The 26,709-nt window shown below is 39.1% G+C and overlaps 2 protein-coding genes across 10 annotated transcripts in view; one reads left to right on the forward strand and one right to left on the reverse strand.

Moving 5' to 3' along the window:
• LOC117421128 (RING finger protein 150-like) overlaps window positions 1–10,211 on the reverse strand; it is a 56,522-nt gene extending 46,311 nt beyond the window's left edge. Inside the window, exon 1 of the mRNA XM_034035095.3 lies at window positions 9,741–10,211. Coding sequence (XP_033890986.1) covers window positions 9,741–10,194 — 454 coding nt within the window. The 5' untranslated portion in view covers window positions 10,195–10,211. The remainder of the gene's footprint in view (window positions 1–9,740) is intronic.
• The window catches only part of LOC117421129 (zinc finger protein 330-like), a 28,359-nt gene continuing 11,597 nt past the window's right edge, over window positions 9,948–26,709 (forward strand). The window contains exons 1-8 of one of the 9 annotated variants that reach the window (XM_059028303.1): window positions 9,948–10,054; window positions 17,095–17,270; window positions 21,412–21,431; window positions 21,753–21,823; window positions 22,853–22,932; window positions 25,044–25,170; window positions 26,314–26,418; window positions 26,650–26,696. In XM_059028303.1, the coding sequence (XP_058884286.1) occupies window positions 17,151–17,270; window positions 21,412–21,431; window positions 21,753–21,823; window positions 22,853–22,932; window positions 25,044–25,170; window positions 26,314–26,418; window positions 26,650–26,696 (570 nt within the window). In that variant the 5' untranslated portion in view covers window positions 9,948–10,054; window positions 17,095–17,150. Of the gene's footprint in view, window positions 10,055–10,505; window positions 10,582–10,799; window positions 10,819–11,433; window positions 11,628–17,094; window positions 17,271–21,411; window positions 21,432–21,752; window positions 21,824–22,852; window positions 22,933–25,043; window positions 25,171–26,313; window positions 26,419–26,649; window positions 26,697–26,709 lie in introns of those variants that run through there. The other 8 variants (XM_059028285.1, XM_034035096.3, XM_059028251.1 and 5 more) reach the window with 8 other exon arrangements.

Raw genomic sequence — 26,709 nt, forward strand, 5'->3', positions numbered from 1 at the left:
GGCTCAGTGATTTAAATAGCAACATTCACATCACACAGATTTCAAGGTTCTGTGGTAAACAATTGCACTGTTCACTTGCTGAAGCCATGTAACTCTTACCATTTCAGCTGTGTAAAGGGTACATAGTACCCTGGACTGGATGGCATGACAGTTCATTCCCAGGGTTAGGCGGAAGTCAGCCATCTACAAAGGGGGCGGAGCTACGGTACACAAAACCAATGACCTGGACAGGAAACGGCGTGGCATCCGTGGATTGGTGGAGCGGATCCGCTCGTTGACCAAGGAGTCATGGGTCACGGTATCAAAAGGGGACGAAGTGATGTCATCTGTTCCTTTGTAAATGGTTAACGCGAGAACCAAAAGGAGACTGTGGGAAAATAAATCGTGAGTGTTTTGTTTGTTTCTCTTGTCTAAAAATACGGTTTGTTATTGTTCAGACAGCTAACAAGATTCGGAGCTGTCTGGGAAGGACAGCACTAAACCTGGATCAAACATCACTTCATGTTGTTGTCACTATAGAACTGTATTCACTACGAGCACTAGAGCATGCACTGGACTGGTGTTTGTGTTTGTTTATGTGTTAAGTGTGAGTGAAATATAACGGGAATATTATTTTGGGTTCCACCCGCGGATTACAAATAAAAGCAATACACACCACTGTATTGCATTTGCATCATTGTTTATTATTGTTTACTGTCTTTTGGTCACCAGACCATTTGGGTTTGCATAATAAACCTGCATTGCACCTGGATTATTGTTGTCTGTCTTGTTGTTGATCACCTGCACCTGCACACTGCTTACCACTTTGCCACACAGTCATTCTGTGCTTTCTTTTTGTAAAAGCTGCATAAATGGCTTGCTTGTCTCTCAGTTCACTTTCTTGTTTTATGTTTCACTTATTTTTCAGTATGCTCCTTTATTGTCAGCGGGAACATGTACCTCAGTGCAGCAGTATTTGCAGCGCTATGCATCCTCTGTCTCATCTGACTCTCATCTGAATGTTCATAAACTGATTTACGTTTTCTCCCCATTCCTCAGCCACTAAAAATATTATATTTTTGTGCAAGTGTTTCAATTTAGTTTTTAATCAAGCTAGTAGTTACTACGCCCAGCAACTGCCAAGTAATCAGACTTTGACTGACCAACATTCAGGTCATAATGTGTTTATGAAGAGAGAGAGAACCACGTTTGAACGTTATTTGATCCTCTGACATCTAAACGTCTGCTGTATCCAGTACTGTACTGTAAAACAACAGTACACGACACATACAATTTTCATCTGATATTGGGGAGCTACAAAGCATGTTATACTCCCTATATGTTATCAATTTGAAATGCAACTTCACTATATGTAACATAAAACCATATATTTAGTTATTAATATATAAATATATTGAATATATATATACACACACAGTGTTTTCTTTAGGTAAACATTGATATTTGTTATACACATACTGTAGCTATTATTTAAAGTCTTCATCTCTGATTTCAGCTGAATCACTAAATTGCCATGAAATTGCTAGCAATATTGCCAGCAATAAATTGACAAGTGTAGATTAGAAAAATTGCTCGCAACGATTGCCTAGTGTAAACCCACCCTACAGCTAAAAGAAAGGTAAGACAAATAATCACAGGCAAATTAGTGGTTTTAATTACACAAGATACCTGGAATCCTTGTGTAATGTTGCAGAATAAAATATATGGACGAGTTGGTACAGCTGTTGATGTTTTTGCTGCGTGACTTTGTATTTTCCTTTTCCCTGCTTTTATCAAGTGATACGATAACCAGAGATGGGCATTGGAAGATCTCCATGGAAACACCTGAGCCTGTACTTGAATTGTGTGTATTTAAGTATTGCTCAACATTGTCCAACACACTGCAAACATTTTTTCCATCCTTGCTTTTTTTTTATGCCCTGTGCCAAATGAATATCCCATTGTGAAATGGGGGTTGTGGGTATCCACTGATGAAGGTAGACACACAGGAAAGCTGACTAGGTTGTGGAATTGGAGGACGCCCAGTGAACCTTCAGGTCTCCTGAGCTGTGCGGGGAATTGCTACGGTGAGGGGAAAAAATGATCGGACATACCAAATTGGGGAGAAACTCGGGTAAAATAATTGGGTACACTAAATAAATAAAAACAATTAATAAAAATGCCATCCCTGCAGAATCCATCAGCAGAATGTGGCCAGGTCCTAACTGAATAATTTATTTTTTTATTTATTTATTTTCACGAATTTCACAGTTTCTGTGAAATGTACTCATTACCGTATAATATGTACAGTAGTTGCTCCCTGTGAAAATACCCATTTCTGAAAAAAAGTGTAAATATACATATTTTATAACATTTAAAAATAGCTACAGCAAACATGTGCTTTACTGACGCACTGCCTGTTAAGCCCCTTGCACACGGCACTCCGACCCGAGTCCTGGCTAACCCGGGTCCCAGCGACTCACCTCAGGATGTGGGTTGACACACTTTGACCTGGGTTGAGCGGGACAAAGCGCTTGACGGCCGTTCGTGAGCCGACACAATAACAAACAGCATGAAGGTTTCAGTTCCGCAAGGAACATTTCTGTTTATTCTGTTTCACCATATTTTTGTTGATTGAGACACACCACGAGCCAGACTGCAGCAGGGATGTAGAAACATTTGCTCTAATCAACATTTGGGCTGATGGTTCAATCCAGAGAAGCTTGGATGGAAGCATGTGGCAAAGTGGTTTGTAGTGCACAAGTGTAGTGATTAGAAACAACAGTCCAACAACAGTTCAAGTGGTGAAAACGAAGCTTTATTAATTGCTTTTAAATAATAATACTGACTATATACAACTATGTGTAAAGTCAGTAAAACCACAGGGTTCAGTCACGAAATAATAACAACAATAAAGACACACACTTTTAAACACACACACAAGCTCAAGTCCAATAGTGAATGCTCCTTGGTGCAAGTGGTGTTGTAAATATGTGAATAGTGAATACTGCAGTCCGGATATTTAGCCGTCTACAAATAACAAAACAAGAACAGTTAATAGACAGACAGTACAACACTAAACACTCACGGTTTCTCTTTACTCCTCTTGGTCAGTCCATAGCCATAACCGAGGAACAGATCGCATGGCCACACACCCTGATATACCTTCAGCCCCCTTTCTGGATAGCCAAATTCCGACTGACCCTGGAATGAACTGTCAAACCTTCCAGTCCGGTGCACACTGTTCCTGTTATACAGCGCCCTCACAGGTCAGGAGGGAGATTGTTGACTCTGATTCATTCACTTTCTGTCACAAAGGCATTGATACACGTATTGTGCACTTGCGTCTGTCACCCAGGTCAACCCTGCTTTATCAAATGCAGTGTGAAATCGCATACCTGACCCGCATGACACCGGGTCCTGACCCGGGTAGAGCATGCCAGTGTTTGTTCTTTACCCCTTGGGCTCAATTCACAGCATGTTTCTTCATAAAATCCAAAAGCCAGTGCGTTGACTTCACAACAATAAACTGTATCTTCCTCACATTGGCTGTTCAAACTCAAAGAAGCAAGTTCAGATAATTATTAATTTATATTTTATTTTCAAAGTTAAAAACAGCATGAAAGGGGCTTTAGACTACATTTACAGTAGGGACCTGGCAGCCGGTTTAGTTTGTTTCCAGTAAATGTTTAAACATTGTGTAGAGCTGCATGATTTCTTTAAAACACTTCAACAAAAAAGACACCAGCGGCATCAAAGACCTGAAAACATTCTGCTAAAGATCGCTCTGTCCTGTACAAGAAGGGTCATTTCACGTGTCTTGTTGTTTATTTATTTATTTATTTATTTTTTTTGGGGGGGGGGGGTATAGGCACTTATGGTGAACTAGAATGGTTTTAATAGGTAGACATAAAAATGAAATATTTTATTAATTTACCATTTACTGTTTGGGTAAGCATTTATATATTTAGGAACGTTTGTTGTAAAATAACTAGTGAAAGATTATCAATTTTGAATGTGATAACGCTATTTTTTTCTGATTTAATAAATACTGTGTTTAATTGTGAAATATCTATTTTTAGACTGTAAAATGTCTTTTTTTTTTTTTTTTTTTTACCATAAATAAAACCAGCCCGGGGAATAATTCATAGCCATAGACTTGTCTCCAGTACAGAGTTAGTGTTAAGGGAAAGGACTGGAAGCAGCAGGTTGTGCTCTCAGTCCCTGCTCCCAGCTAGCGTAAGCTTGGGTGCTTCTTTATTTTGGAATATTTAGTTTTTTGTACTTTATACTTGTTCCATAACAATATTTAAATTGATTGTTAATTTGGTAATTGGATTTGTTTTTCGCTCCTTTGTTACGCTTAGTAAAAACAATTACAATGTTTGTCTCTCACATTGTGGCAGTGTTGTCATTAGCTCCTCTGTGTTTTGAGTTTGAAATAACACTTCACACAGACACAAGTGTCTGTTGTAAGTGAAGATAATAGCAAGGACTATGATTTAGATGTAGACCATGAAAGTGACATTAGAAAAATGAAAATGCAAAAAACAAAGGAATGTGAACTGGGAACAGAGGAAAGTTATTGATCGTTTTGTTAAACCTAAAACAGATGCAGACCTAAATATAATTGCAAGCGATCGGTTTTCGAGAAGTACTGGTACGTAGTGGGCTGTGTGCTTGTTTGAACAATGGTTAAAGCCAGGAACGAAATGCAAAAATCAAACGTCCGGGTATGACGGTTTACAAAGTAATGATGAAATTGCTTTTGTTATTGAAAAAATATATATACATTTAGTTCTTGGTGTTTAAATAAGGAAGAGAAGTTAATCTCTCAGAATGCCATAGCTATCCAAGAACACAGATTGACTGGCAATCAGTTAAACTAATACACCATCGTAATTTAACAAACCAGGCAGGTACAAAAGGACAGGTTTCAAAGTCAATACTGTGGAAAGGTAAGAAATTGTGTAAGACCCTGTCACAGATGGGCTTGTGGGGGATGTCAGACCAGGAAGTGAATGGATCCACACACACACAGTACTGCAAGGTATGAAGCATTGATGTGCGGGTTTATATAAATAATTATAAATAAAAAGGTTGAACACAAAACAAACACTTACACAAAAACAAAACGACATGACGGACAAAACTAACAGACAAAACAAAACAGTGAACCAAAACAAAATCCAGCACAGGTAGCAATTGTTGATCTATTCTTTTTAGTTTTCTCTTTCACTCACATTCCACCTCTAAAAACCCAACCCTGAGTGAGCGAAAGCTTGTTTTTATGTTGTGGCTGGGGGATTAACTGGCTATCAGTTACCTAGTTTATCCCTCGACCACGTTCGGCACAGGGTTTTCTCATACGGTCAATAGCCAGTTTTATCAATAATCACTTGCTGCTGACCACGCATTCTCGCGATTTTATCTGGATGGGGCATTTTAACACCATTCAGGCTGTAAAACAACAATAAAATAGTGCTTAAAATTAACACAACAGTATATTTAAATCATTCATATATATATATATATATATTATATATATATATATATATATATACACACACACACACACACACACAGTATATGCATTTAAATGTTTGTTTGTTTTTTCCTTTGTTTTACACTTTGAAGAGGCAAGTGAATTTTTATTGTGAAACAACGGTTAATTAAAAATAAAAAAAACTGAAATGTCTTGGTTAGATAAGTATTCACCCCCCTGAGTCAATACTTGGTAGAACCACCTTTGGCAGCAATTACAGCTGCGAGTCTTTTGGGGTAAATCTCTACCAGGTTTGCACATCTGGATCGTGCAATATTCACCCATTCTTCTTGGCAGAATTGTTCAAGCCCTGTCAAGTTGGATGGGGATCGTTGGTGGACAGCAATCTTCAAGTCTTGCCACAGATTCTCAAATTGGATTCAATTCCGGGCTTTGACTGGGCCACTCTAGGACATTCGCTTTCTTGTATTAAGCCACTCCAGTGTCACTTTGGCTGTGTGCTTGGGGTCATTGTCCTGCTGAAAGGTGAATCTCTGTCCCAGTCTTAGGTTTTTTGCAGACTGAAGCAGATTTTCCTCAAGGATTTGCCTGTATTTAGCTCCATCCACTTTGCCCTCTACGCTGAAAAGCTTCCCAGTCCCTGCCAATGAAAAGCATCCCCATAGCATGATGCTGCCACCACTATGCTTCACAGTAGGGATGGTGTTACCTGGGTGATGTGCTGTGTTGGGTTTGCGCCAGACTTAACGCTTTGCATTTAGGCCAAATAGTTCAATTTTTGTTTCATCGGACCACAGAATCATTTGCCACATTTTGGAATTCAAGAAGATCAGCCAAAAAGTAAAAAAGGAATAATCACTAAATTACAAAAAAAAAAAAAAAAAAAAACTTTATGTAAAGTACACTTTCAGTATCAAATAACAACATGCTCGCCTAGCTCAAAGACAGCCAATCCAGGATAGGCCATCTAACAATGAAACTGAGCCAAATCGCGCACTTACAACACTAAGGATGCATTGGCGGTCCACTACAAAGAGTACAGATTTGAATACATCAGCACTTGGCATCAAGTCAGAAATACTGTAAGACTCATGTACCATACACAAAAACAACTCTGTAATTTGGCAGTACCTTTCGTCTCAGGCAAGAGCACAGGGAACTGCGAATAAAGCAAAAGCTTTCGTCGCCTTTTTCCAATATCTGCACCCTTAAGGAAGGAATGTGTGTTTCTGTGTCACCAGCTAAGTCAATGGTCTGGCTCCATGTAAAGTAAAAGGCTCCATGTAAAGTAAAAACTTGTCACCAGAACTCTAAGATATGTTATTAATCACTTCTATTTGGTGAAAGGAAAGAGAAAAAAACTGCTTTTTCACTGTTGCAGTAACACGTTTGTTCTTCCATCTGATTCTTCAGTTTTGCAAAATACGCCGCACAGAACCTGCTACTTTAGAGCAGAAGTACACAAAAAATTGAAAATGTAAAATGAGAAAATCCCTTAGTCATCCATGTATGTGGACTACAGTAGAGCTACATAAACTGTGCGGGAGTTGTGTGTAACTGTTCAGCAACAACCACGGGAAAGCCAAAGGGTCCTAGTGACTTCACAAGGAGTATTAAAGGACCTGCTACTGTACCTTCACCAGTGCAATCACAAAATGGTGATATTTTCAGAGTACAAACCTCCCTCTTTTATCAAAGGCCTTTCAAAGTAAGTCAAGTACTTTAACCAGTTTACCAGTGATAATGATGCTGGCGCTGTATTTAAAGGTGTTTTATTAAATACAGATATTTTAAATACTTTAGAAAAGTAGGTACTGTACCAGAAGACAACAGCTCAATAATTTTATTCTTGACTGTATCAGATTCACTGGTCAAGACCCTATGAGTTACAGCATCAGAAAAAATAGGTACCAAAAATCAGGAATTCTAACTTTTAATCTGCAGTGGTGTATTTGAAACACCTCAGAAAAAGCAAGCATAAATATGCTAATAAGAGTGAAAAGGGTAGATATCACTCCTGAGGTAAAGCTTAATCTATGGTTTGATTGGAAATGGTATTTCTTCAATTTAAAAGAATATTTGTTTTGCACAGGAATAGAATAAGTATAATCATTTTAAAAAAAATCTCCATCATATGTCAAAACCAGTCTTTGTTCTTCTACAGTACTGTATTTCATAACATTGATCATGCGAGTCAATTTTATGGGAAGAAAAAAAATAAACCCTCGAGTAAATGACAGAATCTTAAAGTAATTTTAAGGTTTTTTTTTTTGTTTTTTTTTTTTAAATGTACAGTGGGCCTAAATATTTAGAATATGTATTGTGGTCTCTCTACTACAGCAGCCTACTAAATTATGGTTCAAAAACTTCTCCCGTAGATTTTAAACCAAAGTGCCTGTATTGCTCATCTGAAAATATGTTTACTTTTACTTGGCAAGCACTTTCTTTCTACTTGAGTTTTGATATATGCATAATATTAACCATTGTGTGCGTTTTCCACGTGTGTTGGTAACAGCCAAGGTGACCAGACTTCCCGCTTTGGACAGGACAGTAAAATATGACAAGATTATTTGGAAACATATGTTCTACTGAAATAAGTTGACATTCACTTTCAGTTCACCCAGGTACCATCTATGTTCGTTAATAATACAAAATAGTTTATGAACTAGTTATTTTCACATTTGTGAAATTCATATTGTAAAAATACTTTAAGTTTCAGAACATTTTTTTTTATTTCTGCAAGTATACATTTTATGTTGTTTTTAGCAATAATGAAATACAATAGTTTCCGGTCTCCATGGGCCCATTTCATTTCCTTAAAAAAAAAAAAATACATTGATAGTTAAGTACTCTATATGATAGAGTTTATAACAATCCGTTTAAGTTTTTCCTAATAGTTTTATTTGCAAATATCTTTAACATGTTTTAAACCGACAAGTATCACTTAAAACAGAAAGGCACCTGTTAACTGATTGCATGTACTGCCTTGACTATGCAGTTTTTTTCAGTATGATGAGAAAACGTCTCTGCGCATTTTACATAGGCAAATGCTTATTACGAAATGAATACTATTTAATCTTCCTTACGTAAAGAAGTGACAACATGTTGACTCGAAAAAATAATTTAATATCAGCCTTCGTAAAATGCGTAGTTATCTAATTTAGATTGTCAGAAGACGCTCTCAGGCTCATTGATTGGCATCGAAAAATGCCATAGGCAGGAAATTTCATTATGCAATTAACACGTTAACAGGTTCCTTTCTGTTTAAAGTGATGCCCGTCATCTTACAGCATGTTAGGGGGAATTTGGAAATACAACTATTCTGAGAACTAAAGGATTTGTCTACGTGGATTACTATTACCATACTTAATAACTACTTCAGAAGGAAATTCCTGTTTCTGCAATCAGGGCATCTTCTAAACAAAACGTAAAAACTGTAGTGGGCTTCATTTATTGCACAAGAGAGGGCATTTAACACATTTAATCACCTATAATTAATAATTATATAATTAGTAATAGTTTAATAGTAGACTGAAAAAAATCCTAGTGTCTAATCACGGCACACTAAAGCAGAAACTGCAACATTAACGTATACAGAACAAATACATGTCATATTAAGAAATTAAATATTTTGGAAAAAAAATAGATCCTATGAAGTAACCATTTAATACACAGACCTATGTAATGTTTTCATATAGGAAGGGCCTGGTTTGTAGATTGGACACTGGAGGATAGCATAGAGATAGAGATAGAGCAAGATGGAAAGAGGAAATCAGAGAGAAGATGCAGTTTCTTAGGCAGAAAATTGACTAGATTTGCAGCAGTAATCAGCAATAAAATAGAATCTCGGAAGTTGATACCATTGAATTGTTACTGTGTATTGTAAGAATTATTTTATATTACAAAGACAGTAAGAATTTATTCACAAAAAGAGTTATTGAAAGTAAAAGATCCCACTCTGAATATCACGAGTCTCTGCACTCACTTTCAATATATTAGATCAGACATCGCCAAAGTGAAAATAAAAACCCTATAGCTTCCCAGTAGCTTGGAAGTTTAAAGTTATTCACGCTATTTCCATACCCCAGTTTAAAAGACTTAAAAATCTGGTCTCCTTAGTAACAGCACATGGTTCACTTTAGTACACAATAAATTGCGCGACGCAGTGGAATGAGAACGAGCAAAATTCAGATGTTTTGTGTAACATGTAATTTCTAATACTAGAAAACACTCAGTTTAGTGGCTCGGTCCTTACCTGCATGTGGCATAGTAATAGTCTCGTTCACATTGCTGGAGCCCACATTAAAGATGACCACAGCAGACGCATTTTGACTGGTAACATGGCGGACCTTGTCCCTGTATGTACAGTTCCCTCTGGGTATAAGAGCTACCCAGCTTTTGGCATTGGCAGGGACTGCAAATCTAGTGTTGGGGTCGCAAGCAAATCTGTCGTGGGGAGAGGAGGGCATCACCACCACCCCCTTGGTATCCTGCTTCAAAGAGTGTTCCCCGTACCGACCGCACTCCGTTTTCTCTGTTCTGAACTCCGAACTCACGGGATCCACATAGGTAATATTCACAAAAGCTGTATACCATTCCTCTTTCTCAGCCACCGTGAAGTCCAGGCAGAGCAAGTGCACAAAACAAAAGGAAAGAAGCCATGTTGAGAGAGCCAGACTGCGGCAGGCTTGGATTAGGGACATTGCCATAATTCTGAGGTTTCCGAATGTTCCCCTCTGCCTAGCTAGCTAGTTAGCTGTACTCGACTGCCTCCCGCCTCCCCTCTGTATTCAGACTTTAGTTTTATTTTTTTCTCTTCTGGCGATTAAGGCGGCAGATCGCAGGTCCAACGAGGAATCTCGGGCCAGTTTGTGTTGTCCTTAATTGTTTGGGTGCTGCTACCGTGTCTCCCGTGCATAAAATCAAAGTCTGGTTGCTACAGGAAATGTTGTTTATGGACCGGTGGCTGCAGGAGGGGCTTCATGATGTCGATGCCGTTGTCAAGACGAGACTGCTCTGTTTTTTCTGTTGTTACTAGGCTGGAAACTGGGAAATAACGATGCGTACGCAGCAGCGACATCCCCTGGAGTACAATGGTAATGTTGGAAACCAACATTCTGATGAAAATAATCGTATTTATAGTACAGTTGGAATAGTAATCCGTTATTAGGTGATGTACAATAGGCTATGAAATATGAATGCAGCCTGCGCTGGTAACCTACAGAAATAATCCCATGAACTTTCCCTGGAGGTGGATTTGAAATTTGGATGTATCCTAAATGGGAACCATCTTGGTGGCGTTGAAACTTTACAAAAACTATACGTTTATTGCAGTAAGTTATGTGGAAGGTGCTATAGAGAAGGCTCTACTTCAACTAATTGTACCCTCCATTGCACTAATAACATGTCTGGTTCATGCCATTACCTATCTCAGCAATGTGTTTTGTGTTACAAATGTAAGACCAAAACCAGTTTACAATTATATAATCCAAACAGGTTCTTTGTAGCCTAAACAAAACAAAACAAAAAAAAGTATGGTAATCAGTAATATCAGACATTCAACAGCTGCTGTGTGTTGCTGTTTGTGATTTTGGTTTGTCAAAAGTATAGGCCTTGACTTTTGGAATCCCGATATATTTAATTCAGAAGCTATAGATTTGTATTGCACACAGTTCGTACATTCACAATTTAGCACAGCCTACACTGTACAAATAATGATCATGTTTCTGGTTCTTTTCTTGTTTGTATCCGAGGTAAGTATTATTATTGAAATGTAATAACTATTTATAATGTAGACATACACACATTCCTTTATTTTCTAACAGCGTATCCATTTCACCATTAACTATTTCCCTGGAACTTTGTTTCCTGTAGTTTATTTCTCTTCACTACATGGGACATTAAACTGATTCAACCATCTAAACTACTAATTTGGCTATTCAATCACTTAAACGCTGACAACAGTCGTGAATTCAAACTAAATTATAGAATTCTACTACCGGTACTTTGTTGGGTTAGTTCGGAACTAAATAATCCGAGCTACGAGTTAGTGCAGCGGGGCGGTTGATCAAATTGCTGTACACAGATGGGAATTTCCTGTTTCTAACACTGAAGCGTTGAAGAGGAAGGCAAGCTGAAGTAGGTGTGTGTTCGTTTTATTATTACTATTTGTACGTTTACGTCTCGCAAAATCTCTTTATCAGGTGCAAATGTTACTTTTACTATTAATATAAAGTGTCAATGTGGCTTTTCATGGTAAAAATTAAATACGCACGTTGTGCGAAATGATACACATTTCTGTAACGCCTGGATTAGATACAGCAGCAGTACGTAGCTGGTGGTAAACGTTTAAGAATATTAAAGCCTGAGCAATTTGCTTAACCGTTAATCTCCGCAAACAAAAATGTAAGAAATGAATAAAAATCGTATATTTCACTCAGCTCAACGTTGTACATGTGTTATACATAATAAATACATAGTAAGACTCTCTTAGTTTTACTAGATAACCCTAATCAAATTGTCATTCAACTTGGTTAGGACGTGCTTTCATTTGTAAAAGCAAGGGGGTGTAAATTTATTTTAATAATGTATAAACTACTTGGGGAGATGGGGCTGTTTCATCCCCCATTAAAACGATAATCATAAGTTAATAAATATGCTTCTGAAAATGTAGATTAAGGTAGTGATAAAAGTTGCAAATAACCCAAAACTTCGAAGACAGATAGACATTTAATTGTATTCTGGTATTTATCGCTCAAAAAACAAATTAGAAATGCAGGCCTATTCCACAGCCTCCTTAACAATTGCAGAGCTATTAATTTCTACTCAGAACTGTTGCCCACAAAAAAGCAATCTTATTAATAAAAAAAAAACATCGGATAATATAAAAATGAAACTATAATTCTTATACCTCATTAATTTCCAAGGCAGTGCAAGTATATTGAAAGCCTGATTAGGTGCAGGGGTGGATTAGCCCCATGTGCATCTTTTTGCATTTCTCCTTTCTTTGCAGCATAAACCAGGTAAATTCAGTAATGCTCAAGATAAATGTACAAAATAACGTACACTTATGTTAGATCTGTATTAACATAAGGATAATACTTTCCTGTGTGACACTTAAGGCAAGTTCCCATTTCAAAAGCTACACAAACTTGATTCCATGAGGCCTAGAGAAGCACTTTGTATGCAGTATGACAAATCATGACCTTTCACTATTGACATTCCAACATTTGATTTCATGTTTAGCCTCAGGTAATCATAAGGTACATTTTAATCCATCTATTTAACTTATATCAGAGAACCATCTTTACTAGGAGTATCATAATCAAAAATACTTACCCCCCCCCCCCCCCCCCCCCTCATTTATTGAGTTGACTTTAACAAAGCGTTTTTTTTTTTTGTTTTCAGAGAATACTCTTCTATGTCTCTCATATCACAATTATGACATTGTTCTAGATGCATAGTGCTGTAAAATATTGTATAATTGGATACACAATTTTAGAGAGTATCCCCACAGTCCATATTCGTAATGGCTGGGCCATTTAAATGTCTCTGTTGAAAAGCATGACATTTCATATGGGGGGAGGGGCTTTTTTTTTCATTCTAGATTTATTTTTTACCTCGTAACAGGGCAAGCAGCCCTGTACATTGTTTTGTTTATTTTATTTTAGAGCGGGGTCCCCCTCCGCCCCTGTGTTATTTTGTATTGTTTATTTATTTTTATTGTATTATATTTATGACGGCGAAGCGCCGGTTGTTTTGTATTTTAAATGACGGCGTAGCCGTTTGTTTGTTTATTATTTAGTAGCGTGGATGGGAAGCCCCATCCACACAGTAATTAATAAACTCATGCAGATTGTGGCCGAGGGGTAAGAGAATAATTAATTGCAAGATAGTTAAACCCCTCGGCCACCATATAAAAAGGCTGCAGCTCTCCAGCTTCGGGGTAGGTGTGAGAGGAGAGAATGAGAGCAGAAAGAGAAACTTTATTTAAAAAACAGACAGGAACAGTGAAGGCAATCTGCCCAGCCTGACCTGTATGGTTTATTTATTATTTGGTGTGAGATTTGTTTTTGTTAACCCTTTTATTTTGCTCTGTGAGCGCAATTGTTTTCGTTTAAATATTTTATTTATTTTTGTTATTAATAAAAACGGCAGCCAGCTGATTCTTTCTTTTGAACTGCAGTACTTGCCTGGTGTCAGTTTATTTTCCCTTCCTGCTTCTGCCGTGACGTCACCACACAGTCACCCTGTCACACGTGGTGTCCAGCTTGGGATCACCAGCGCCTCCTGGACTCGGGCAGAAGAGGGTTATTGCAGTTTTTTCATTTTTTTCGTTTTTTTCGCTTACTTGTGGAGTGAGAAGGAAGAAGGGGAGGAAGTAGAATGGGAGGAAGGAAGAGCTGCAGAAAGCAGCAACAGCAACAGTTGCCACCAGGGGATGTTGGCCCTATCTACATGATAGATGAGTGGTGCCCTGGATGTGGGGGTTTGGGCGCACCGTGGCCATCTGCCCCACCCAATACCAGGGAGAGGAGTGGGCTGCCAAAGCGAGCCAGGACCAGGTACCCCGGGGGAGACCCCAGAAGTGGGAGCTGCCAGCTGCGGCCATAAAGCGGGAGACCAGCTGGGATGCCATCATCCGGGCGGTCATGACTGCTGGTGCCCCATCTGCGGTGAGCAGGGGCATTCCCAACTCAACTGTCCTCTCCTGTCAGGGGAGTGCCTGCTGGTTCATACCCCATCACCTCCACAAGCCAAGGGAGAAAAGGTGAGAAGGAGGCAGAGAGGGGACACGGACCTGGAGAAGGAGACGCTGCGTCCACAGCCCAAGGGGGAGGAGACTGAGCGTCCACAGCCCAAGAGGGAGGAGTCGGTGCGTCCACAGCCCAAAAGGGAGGAGGCCGAATGTCTACAACCCACGTCTCCACCAGCAGAGGGAGAGTTCCTGCTGGTTCCAATCCACCGCCATGGGAGGACTGTGTGTCGCTCCCGCCTCCGCCAGCAGAGGGGGAGTTCCTGCTGGTTCCACCTCCACCACCATTGAGGACTGTGTGTCGCTCCCACCACCACCAGCAGAGGAAGCATGCCTGCTGGTTCCGCCTCCATCGCTGCCACCAGCAGAGGGAGCATGCCTGCTGGTTTCGTCTCCATCGCCGCCACCAGCAGAAGGAGCATGCCTGCTGGTTTCACGGCTGCAGCCAGAAGGGGAGGAGGCCCTGCCGCCTTCGCCGCCAGAAGGGGAGGAGGCCCTGCCGCCTTCGCCGCCAGAAGGGGAGGAGCAGGAGCTGCCTCTGCCTCCACCATCACCACCTGGGGGAGAGGAGCAGGAGCTGCCTCTCCCTTCACGACAGGATGGACCGGGACAGGAGGCTGGCGGTCCGCAGCTGCCCTTGCACAGGCTGCTAAGACGAGCAAGGGGGAAAACTGCTGGGGCGCAGCGGCTTAGAAGAGGGCCAACCCCAGCACCACCGCTGGTCCTGGCTGCCCTCCTGCTGTCGCCTCTCCAGGTTCCGCTGCCGCCCTGTCGTGCATTGCCCGGGGATGCCAGTTCGCCACCGCCCGGGGATGCCAGCCTCGCACCGCCCAGGGATGCCACGCCCGCTCCACTCAGGGATGCCATGCCTAGATCACCTGGGGCTGCCTGTGGCTCTGCATCGCCTGGGGCTGCCTGTTGCTCCGCATCGCCTGGGGCTGCCTTTTGCTTCGCACAGGGTACAAGGGAGAAGTGGAGCTCCCGCTGCCGCCTCCATGGCCAGGGGCTCCCCTCCCGAGTTCGCCTCCCGAGGGTCCGCGCTGCTGCTGCCGTCGCCTCCTGAGGGTCCGCGCTGCTGCTGCCGTCGCCTCCCGAGGGTCCGCTGCCGTCGCCTCCCGAGGGTCTGCTGCTGCTGCCGTCGCCTCCCGAGGGTCCGCTGCTGCTGCCGTCGCCGGGGATCCTGCTTCGCCAGGGATCCTGCTTCGCCTAGGGTTGTCGAGGGTCCTGCTTCGCCTGGGGTTGCCGGGCGCTCTGCTTCGCCTGGGGTTGCTACACTGTGGCCAGAGCCCCACGAAGGGGAGCTGCCTGCCATGAAGAAAGGGGGGAGGTCAGGAGACCAGCTCCCCCAGCCGCATTTCCATGGCAGGAAACACTGTGGCCAGAGCCCCACGGAGGTGAGCTGCAGGCCACGAAGAAGGGGGGGGAACGTCAGGAGACCAGCTCCCTTCGCAGCAGTTTCGCTGCCAGAGATCGTGTGGTCGGAGCCCCACGGAGGGGAAATGCCGGCCATGAAGAAAGGGGAGGAGGTCAGGAGACCAGCTCCCCCAGCCGCACTTTCGCGGCAGGATAGTGTGTGGCGGAAGCCCCGGAAGAGGGAACTCCCAGCCACGAAGAATGGGGGGGTGGCGGACCTCCCACCATGGCCACCCCCATGGACACTGTGCTTCCCCCTCTTCCGGGACTGTGAGACTGAGGGGGGAGGTGGCCGTTGGGCCCATGTGTGCGATGCACAAGGGGGGGGGATATGTAACAGGGCAAGCAGCCCTGTACATTGTTTTGTTTATTTTATTTTAGAGCGGGGTCCCCCTCCGCCCCTGTGTTATTTTGTATTGTTTATTTATTTTTATTGTATATTTATGACGGCGAAGCGCCGGTTGTTTTGTATTTTAAATGACGGCGTAGCCGTTTGTTTGTTTATTATTTAGTAGCGGGGATGGGAAGCCCCATCCACACGGTAATTAATAAACTTGTGCAGATTGTGGCCGAGGGGTAATAGAATAATTAATTACAAGATAGTTAAACCACTCGGCCATAATATAAAAAGGCTGCAGCTCTCCAGCTTTGGGGTGGGTGTGAGAGGAGAGAACGAGAGCAGAGAGAGAAACTTTATTTAAAAAACAGACAGGAACAGTGAAGGCAATCTGCCCAGCCTGACCTGTATGGTTTATTTATTATTTGGTGTGAGAGATTTGTTTTTGTTAACCCTTTTATTTTGCTCTGTGAGCGCAATTGTTTTCGTTTAAATATTTTATTTATTTTTGTTATTAATAAAAACGGCAGCCAGCTGATTCTTTCTTTTGAACTGCAGTACTTGCCTGGTGTCAGTTTATTTTCCCTTCCTGCTTCTGTTGTCACCGCTCAGTCACCCTGTCACATACCTGTTGAATTATTATTTTTGTATATTGTTCTTTTATATTTATATTTAAAAAAAAAATATATATATATATATATATATATTATATATTGTATATATATATATATGTATATATATATGTATATATATATATGTGTATATATATATATATATATATATATATATATATATATATATATATATATATATTAAAGTTTCGTGTCAGTCACTACCGAGATCATTTTATCAGGGTAGATTTTGTAAAAGTGATAGTTCCAATAGGGCTAGTTTCCATGGAAAAAAACAGTTCTTGGATCGTTAAAGGGGTTTCATTATAGTGAAGTTAGACTATGTGTGTGTGTATGTGTGTGTGTGTGTGTGTGTGTGTATATATATATATATATATATATATATATATATATATATATATATATATATATATATATATATATAAGAAATCTAGGTCTGTCAACTAACCACATAAATGTTGTCCTTTTGAAGGCCTGATATCTGTCTTTGCAGTCTTGATTGCTGCAATCGTCAGACCAGATTTCAAAATGCCCAAAAAGAAGACTGGTGCTCGTAAGAAGGCGGAAAACCGCAAAGAGCGAGAGAAACAAATGCGAGCAAACCGGGACCAAGTTGATTTGGCAAAACATCCTTCCAATGCTTCAATGGTATGTTTCATTCACTTAAACAACTAAATAATTTGAAAGCCATTTTAAGAAATGCAGGGTATTATTTTATGCTTTCCTAAAACACACATTCTGAATGAAATTACTGCATGTTTTAATCTGTATATTTAATTTTTTTGTAAAAAATATTTTAATCTATGTACTTTTGGCCATAAGCTTGGTTAACTTTTTTATTTCAGCAAATCCACTTGATTCAGGCTATGTTTAGTAGGGATTAGCCTATTAAATAAATGGACACAATGTTTTTTGTTTGAAAGTTGCACTTTCAAGGGTGTGTCAAGGGTGTGCAATTCGTATCGACCGACGCCCAGGACAACAAGGTTTGTGTGAGGGACAAGAAGTTTTGCCGTTATACTTTGACCGTCTGACAAGTAGTTTTTATTTGTTTCTTTTTCCTATGTTCGTTCTGTTGCTAGAAAGGCACTCTGGGTATATTTTTAGAGAGCCACACAAGTTTCTGAAAACTGAATTGTGGACATCTAGCGCCTACACACAAACATATTAAATGTTTACGTCCCACCCCCACCACTTCTGATTGGCTACTGTGGCAAAAGCTGATCTTCTATTGGCTACAAAGAACACCAGAAGTGGCGGCCATGAGAGCTTTGGCAATGCACAGACTCATCTTTTAAATGTACGTTTTTCGTAAATTAGCAAATAAGAGATGCTGCTTTCTTAATGCATGAACCTGGCATTTAAATGCAGCAATCTAGTAAAGTTACAACAACAAAAAAACACCAGTCACTAAGGTATTGGTGGATTAGAAAAAATCATGTTGTGTAATTTATAAAATTGTGATCAAGCGTGTACAGTAGTCGTTAAGATTTAAAAAAAAAAAAAAAAAAAAAAAAACATGAAGTTTACAAGCATTTCAAGACAAACTATCCCTGGCAAAAATTTTAGTGTTGCTAACTAAGGCTGGGACCAAATCAAACCTTTGACAACCTGCTAATCGCAATTAACAAAACTGTATTTAATAGCGTTTTCTTTTTTTGTAAGTATCTTATTTCTTCTAGTCATAAAGGAATAAGAAAAGTTCCTTATTCCTTATTAACTAACTTGCTTATTCAGTATTGCAAACCATGTGTTCTCTGCTGCCTGTGCCACAACACTAAGCTATAGGAAAGTGGGAAGTGAAGTCCTTTGCTTTAGTTACATTTCTTAAAACTGCATCAACATAATATCAAACTTAACTCGAGGGGAGCTCATTTTTAATGGAACATATTTAATACGATCGGCTTGTAATAGGGAGATTTAAATGCATTTTTTTGTTTTTCTCTATATATCTAGCTACAGTCATTTGGGGGAAAAAAACTACCGGTACACGGCATCAGAGCAACGATTAATTATGCCATAAATTAACAAGCAACCAGTAGACCCTTAAACTTAGCAGTATTGAAACTACAGTACAGTCAAATAGGCAGTGAAAATAAATCTATTAAACTTCTCAGAGGCAGTTCCTCGGGTTAGGGAGGCAAAACCATCAGGGACTGTTTCTCCTCGTCACGCTGCTACGAACCCTACTGGTCAGGGCTGGGTTGCATCAGCTACGCTTAAGTTCATTCCTAAGTTAAAACATAAAGCTTCTACTAAGTCCGTAGTTGTTACTAGTTAGTTTATAACTAAGCGCCCTCTTATTTCAGTTGCACCACACGTATTTAAGACAATACTTTGTTAGTTTATCACTAAGACTTATTGCTACTAAGTTGGTGACATCATCACTGCTTGGTAGCCAATTAGAAGGGAGGATATTTCAGAGGGCTTGGTACAGTGATACAGATCGAAACTCCCACTGAAGAAACATGTATGGACAGGACCATTACACTACTGAAAATAAACATAATTTAATGGGAATGTTTAGTTTTAGAGCTTAATTGATTACAGTTAAATCCACGCATTTTTGTGAAACGGAATACTGAGAGGGCAAAGTTTTTTGTTTGTACTTCATATCTTAAATCTTCAGACTTCCCTGTGTTTATATATATATATATATATATATATATATATATATAATATATATATATATATATATATATATATATATAGTGATGCACAATGAAAACGCAACAGTAAGTTTTACATCAATGGCTCATTGGGCACATACAGACGTGCCCAAATTTGTTGGTACCCTTACAGCTCATTGAAATAATGCTTCATTCCTCCTGAAAACTGATGAAATTAAAAGCTATTTTATCATGTATACTTGCATGCCTTTGGTATGTCATAGAATAAAGCAAAGAAGCTATGAAAAGAGATGAATTATTGCTGATTCTACAAAGATGTTCTAAAATGGCCTGGACACATTTGTTGGTACCCCTTAGAAAAGATAATAAATAATTGGATTATAGTGATATTTCAAACTAATTCGTTTCTTTAATTAGTATCACACATGTCTCCAATCTTGTAATCAGTCATTCAGACTATTTAAATGGAGAAAAGTAGTCACTGTGCTGTTTGGTATCATTGTGTGCACCACACTGAACATGGACCAGAGAAAGCAAAGGAGAGAGTTGTCTGAGGAGATCAGAAAGAAAATAATAGACAAGCATGGTAAAGGTAAAGGCTACAAGACCACCTCCAAGCAGCTTGATGTTCCTGTGACAACAGTTGCAAATATTATTAAGAAGTTTAAGGTCCATGGAACTGTAGCCAACCTCCCTGGGCGCGGCCGCAAGAGGAAAATCGACCCCAGAGTGAACAGAAGGATAGTGCGAATGGTAGAAAAAGAACCAAGGATAACTGCCAAAGAGATACAAGCTGAACTCCAAAGTGAAGGTACGTCAGTTTCTGATCGCACCATCCGTCGCTTTTTGAGCGAAAGTGGGCTCCATGGAAGAAGACCCAGGAGGACTCCACTTTTGAAAGAAAAACATAAAAAAGCCAGACTGGAATTTGCTAAAATGCATATTGACGAGCCACAATCCTTCTGGGAGAATGTCCTTTGGACAGATGAGTCAAAACTGGAGCTTTTTGGCAAGTCACATCAGCTCTATGTTCACAGACGAAAAAATGAAGCTTTCAAAGAAAAGAACACCATGCCTACAGTGAAACATGGAGGAGGCTTCGTTATGTTTTGGGGCTGCTTTGCTGCGCCTGGCACAGGGTGCCTTGAATCTGTGCAGGGCACAATGAAATCTCAAGACTATCAAGGCATTCGCGAAACGTACTGCCCAATGTCAGAAAGCTCTGTCTCAGTCGCAGGTCATGGGTCCTCCAACAGGATAATGACCCAAAACACACAGCTAAAAGCACCCAAGAATGGATAAGAACAAAACATTGGACTATTCTGAAGTGGCCTTCTATGAGTCCTGATCTGAATCCTATCGAACATCTATGGAAAGAGCTGAAACTTGCAGTCTAGAGAAGGCACCCATCAAACCTGAGACAGCTGGAGCAGTTTGCTCAGGAAGAGTGGGCCAAACTACCTGTTAACAGGTGCAGAAGTCTCATTGAGAGCTACAGAAAACATTTGATTGCAGTGATTGCCTCTAAAGGTTGTGAAACAAAATATTAGGTTAGCGGTCCCATCATTTTTGTCCATGCCATTTTCATTTGTTTTCTTATTTACAATATTATGTTGAATAAAAAATCAAAAGCAAAGTCTGATTTCTTTTAAATATGGAATAAACAATGGTGGATGCCAATTACTTTTGTCAGTTTCAAGTTATTTCAGAGAAAATTGTGCATTCTTCGATTTTTGTGGAGGGGTACCAACAAATTTGAGCACGTCTGTACATAATGTTATTTACATTTTAACAAATTCTTAACAAATTAACGTTTAGTCAATAAAGAGGGCTCAGAGGTCTCAGGATGTGCGGTCCAGTGGTTAAAAAATAAATAAATAAAAGACCTTGGATAAAGGCTCCTGCTGAATAATGAAATAATAAAAAATAAAAATGGATTCAAGGCTGGGCCCGGGTGCAGTTTCTGTTACCCAATGAGTAAACTGCAGTTGTAAGTATCTACATGCACACGCTGAAATGTATTATTCATATGTCTAAACAAAATGGGAGGAATTTGACTTTAAATCAAAGGTGTGTACCAAGCAAAATCTGGCATAAATGACTTTGTGTTCCTGAAATGTGTACATTTATTGACTAAAAGCTTTTATTTTCCATTACAGGAATGTGACAAGTGCCAAAGGTATGTTTCATTACAGTATTTGTCTCATTTTCAAAGTATTTTCTTTCCTCATATGCATAACACTAGAACATCTACAAACAAATAATGTACTTGCAAGAAAGTTGTTATGCTTATGAGCATTCAATATATTTTTAAAGCCATTGTTCTCTCTCAAAGAGTGACAGGCCAATCAAACAAGCTTTAAGGTCACATACATCTCTGTCATGTTAATTGTTGATTTGTTTGGAATTAAAGGCTAAACTGTTACTAAAAATTATATAGGTACTTGTCTGTTTGTTCCTAATTGTACTGTTATCTTTTCTCTCTTCCACTGACACCAAGACGGCAGAAAAACAGAGCCTTTTGCTACTTCTGTAGTTCGGTACAGAAGTTACCAAGCTGTGCCCAGTGTGGTAAGTAAACCTTTTTCTTTTAATCTTATGGGTATTGAAAACTTACATTTTTTAATATATATATATAATATACACACCCAGTAAACAAAAAGTAAACAAATTTAACATCATGTATTCTTGCACACATTTCTCATTAGTCAGTGATTACAATTTGAACAAGAAAATCATAAATCAGATATTCAGCCAGCAAAGCTGCATTTCAAACTGATTCCAGAATTCAGGAGCTATGTACATAAGAATTTTCACTTTAAATTCAAGGTTCCTTAAAATATAAGGTTCATTAACTTCACTTGACAACATGGGTAGTTCCACTTGCTCAAAATCCCTATCACCCATTAGAATAATACAGTAGTGTTTAATTATCTGCTACTACCCTTGAAAACTATTTCAGAAATTTAATATGTTGTCAAATAACAAACGTCACTTAAATAACAAACAAGGCCTCTCGGTAAAGAATGTATATATATATAGATTTACAGATTCAAGCATATGCCTAAATTAAAAGTTTTAGTGAACAGGCTGTAATATTTACACTAAAATGTATTACTGGCTACTCTGTTTTGATATTTTGTTTATCAATATAAGATTATAGTACAAATTCTGAAGTGATGTTCCAAAAAGTAGTAGTCAGGAAAGCTCCAACATTTCTGGAAATGCTGTATTTAAATAAATGGCTATTGCAGGAATATACACCACACAGCAGGAAGAAACAGTAAGTAACGAGTTTGACTGTAAATTCTACATCTTGTTCAGTAACACTTTACATTTATGTTGTCTGTTAGCTTTTAAGAATTGTGATGTCAGGTTTTTAATTGACAGTATTTCATTGATTTAAATGTAATGCATTATGAGTCCAGAAGCAGCACAAGGCTGTGAATGATAATTACTGTCCTGTCTTTGTTGTAGTCTTTCTGTGCTTTTATGATATTTTATAGTGATTTGGTGTAATTCAGTTTTAGTTGCTAACACATGCTGCAATCAATACTCTGATTATTGAAATATTGTTTTATTTTTTGTTTTTTTTTTAAGGAAAAACTAAATGCATGATGAAATCGTCCGATTGTGTGATAAGGCACCCGGGGATCTACAGCACTGGTCTAGCAATGGTGGTAAGTGTTCTGGCGTTGCTACATACTGATTTTTGTGCATCGGTCTTTTTACACTGGTTGGTTTAACAGGCGCTCAAAGACTTCGTTTTTTTTATTATTGTATAATTTTGGTATCATTATTTTTATATTTATTATCTGCCTATACTCCATGTGTGTAGTTTTCAAAAAAGTTCTTTAGAAGTGGATGCGATTGCCCAAGAGGTACATTTCACAGTTGGGGTTGTATTTGCATCTAATTCCAGCTGTCGTGTGTCATCGAGTATGAGTGTAGAACATTTATTTATATCCAAATTAAAGCTCATTCAAACTACTTAACTAATACCCTGTTCACACTTGGATCGAAACGATACAAGTAAAATTAGTTTTGGTTTAAAATATACAGATACACAGTACTAGAGTAGATGGGTGCAATTATAAAACTTTTGGATTTATTGGTATTAGCCGTCATTTTTTATATATTTTTACAACTAACTTGCCTGTAAATATTTTTAAACAATACATTAGTTAAACAAGCATGACGGAAATAAATGCAGAGTTGAGAATCTTGGTAATGTAGAATGTCCGTGGTGTAAGTGTGCCATGCCTCAGACTCATCCATTCTGTTGTTATTCCGATCCACCTGTCCACACTTGATCTGTTCTGAGTCATATCGCAAGTGTACCAGTATAATACCGGTATAAAAATGCAAGTGTGAACAGGGCTTTAGTTTAGCAAACCAGTAATAGTATGCTAGTGTAACAGGACGGATGCTGGGCACAAGCCGGCGACCCTGCGTACCGCAGCCAAGCATCTAAATCCCAAAGCGAAAGAGCCGGGCTCCTCTGCATCTGTGGTTTTATAGCTTTTAACCTCATCCCACCTCACTGACGAGACTGGACAGAATCCGTAACAGCAGTGTATCACACAACACTGCCTGTTACACTAGCTTGCACCACCCATGAGCAACTCAATATTTAATAAATAAATAAAAGGTATGTTACATTCCTCACTCTTATTGAACTGAAGTTGTAATTGCACTAAAGTAATGCCATTTGTTTGAAACATTATCAGAAATAAAAGTGCTGACAGTTTTGACACGCAGAACGCCACGACCAGTTGCTACAAATAAGCAGTTGCCGGCACAAAGGGTTGTGTGGAGTCACAGATTTAAACAGACTTGGATGTATCACACATACAGTAATGTATTCCATACCATATAGCAACATGAGTTTAGAAACAGAAAGAGCTCAGGCACTCAGAAACTTGAATAAATCTAATTGGTTTCTGGAAATAGGCACATGCCCACTTCAAGAGAGCATTTTATTTACTGCACTGGTAACTTTACTAGATGTGCTATTAGACCGGCAGTAGCAAGGAAATTGTATAAATTAAACGATTACGTTTGCTCTACTGACTTTTAAAGTGTATCTTAATCTATGTTTTAAAACAATATTATATATGCATACTACCTACTGTTATTAGAAGCCTGTCTGCCTGCAACTAATAAAATATATTGTTCATGGTCTTTTGATCTTATGCATACTTGACTGATTTCAAGTTTGTGGTAGTTTCTTTAGGGAATGATTGACACAAAAATTGTGCTTATGTAGCTTCTAAATATCTAAACATGAATAGTAGTGCAATATTTTGAATACCTTTTACAGTGATTGCATGGCAACTTATAACACTAAAAAATATGTTTCTCTGGTCATGCCAACAATGAAGACCACACATTTTGAGATGATGTCTTCATTTGGTACACAGCTGTATTTTATGATTCTCTTATTCAAGTTTCATAATGAATCATTTTGAAGCTATATTTGTTGTAAACTCTGCCCACATATCAGAAATTCAGAATTAATTTGAAATTCAGACTTTGTATTTGTTACATTAATTAAACCCCTTAGGAAAATTGTGGCTGTGATTTATTTTTTCTGTTGTATTGCATAATTTATTTTAAGCAGATGTATCCACATTAGCAAATGAAACCAAACAAAAAATCGTCTATTTTATTATTATTATTAGTAGTAGTAATAGTAGTAGTATTTATTAAAGTAAAGTTAATATGGTTTATAGTGGTATATTAAGATCTCTTTAATGGTAATTTCTTAATTCCTCCTTTTTACCACCAGGGGGCAGTCTGTGACTTCTGTGAGGCATGGGTGTGCCATGGAAAGAAATGTCTTGGCACACACGCCTGCATCTGCCCCCTTGTAGATGCAGATTGTATTGAATGTGAAAGAGGAGTCTGGGAGCATGGTAAATAAGATGGATGTTTTAGTTTCAAAATGTTCATGTATATTTAATTGAAAGACAAATATATATATATATATATATATATATATATATATATTTTTTTTTGTTTTGAATGTCATACAAAGTTTGATAACTTGGCATCATGATGCAAATGCTGCACAGTTTTTTATTTTACTTTATTAAGCTTTGAATGGAGCCAGAGATTTATGATCCAGCATATGGGTTCTGCAGCTTGACTTGGTGGTTGTTGTTTTGACACAATGTTATTATGTTCATGCCTGATTTAAATCTAGCCTCATGTGAAGCCATGGTGGGTGATAGTGGAGCTGCTGTAGATGACTATGAATAGACATGTTTCCCTTCTAACACTATCCAAGAGAGCATTGTGTTTAACCCTTTGCAGTCCATTTATTAAGTGCGCGTCAGGTCCAATTTATTTTCACACGCGCAGTTAATTTTAGACGCGCTGTTTAAAATGTATTTTTTTCCACAGTCAAACGGGTTTAAATGGCCCTGCATATCAACAAAGCACTCACTAGGCTTCTGTAGCCCCGCCACACCCTTTCTTTCGCTATCGCTTTCATCTATGTAAGAAATAAATAATAATAAAAATAATAGTCCGATCAATCATCTCCGGATCACTCGTTCTATCACCAAACTCCTCAATATTGTGATCAAAGTCATTATTTTATTACTATAACATCTGAAAAAAGCTCTGCAAATGTCCATGATAGTCTCTGTGCGCTGACGCACTCAGCCAGCTTGTTTACTATGACCGCCCCGTTATCTGATACCAGGGCCATATGTATGATTATTCATGAGATACGCCTTTTTTTTCCAGACTTGTTTCGGCTCCTGTCGCTACCACTCGGCAATTGAATGGTTTTCTCGGCTTTTTCTGGAGAAAAAACGACTAGAAACCCGTTTTTTGCGTTGCTATGATGATGTCGGACCCAGTCCGACAAAGGACCTGAGAGGAATAATTGCAATGTCGGACCCAGTCCGACAATGGACCGCAAAGGGTTAAACTGCTGTTAATGTAGTAGTGATATTATGGTAGAGAAGAGCTTAGTGTTGATTCTTTTCAGTTTGGTGCATTGAAACCAAGATGTGTTGCTGCCCTTAGCGTTTGTTTATGCTCTACAGGAGGAAGAATATTCCGCTGCTCTTTCTGCAACAACTTCCTGTGCGAAGATGATCAGTTTGAGCATCAAGCCAGCTGCCAGGTTCTGGAAGCAGAAACATTTAAGTGTATGTGATTGTCTTCTGTTTTATGTGAAATATAAAAACAAATAAATAAATAGATTTGAACGTATTTTGAAGATGTGAACTAGAAGATGCATTATGGGTGTGGAAACAGGATAGCCGTAACCTCACCTGTACACCCTGATCTGACAGTTGAGGTGTTGAAAGAGTTTTACTTGTGTTGGCTTGATAAGGATGGCAATGACTTTAATAGGTACATGTTGTTCTTTTTTGCAGGCATTTCATGCAACCGCCTTGGACAACATTCTTGTCTGCGCTGTAAGGTAAGAGAAAAGA

This window comes from Acipenser ruthenus, chromosome 1 (assembly GCF_902713425.1).
Source record: "Acipenser ruthenus chromosome 1, fAciRut3.2 maternal haplotype, whole genome shotgun sequence".
NCBI lineage: Eukaryota > Metazoa > Chordata > Actinopteri > Acipenseriformes > Acipenseridae > Acipenser > Acipenser ruthenus.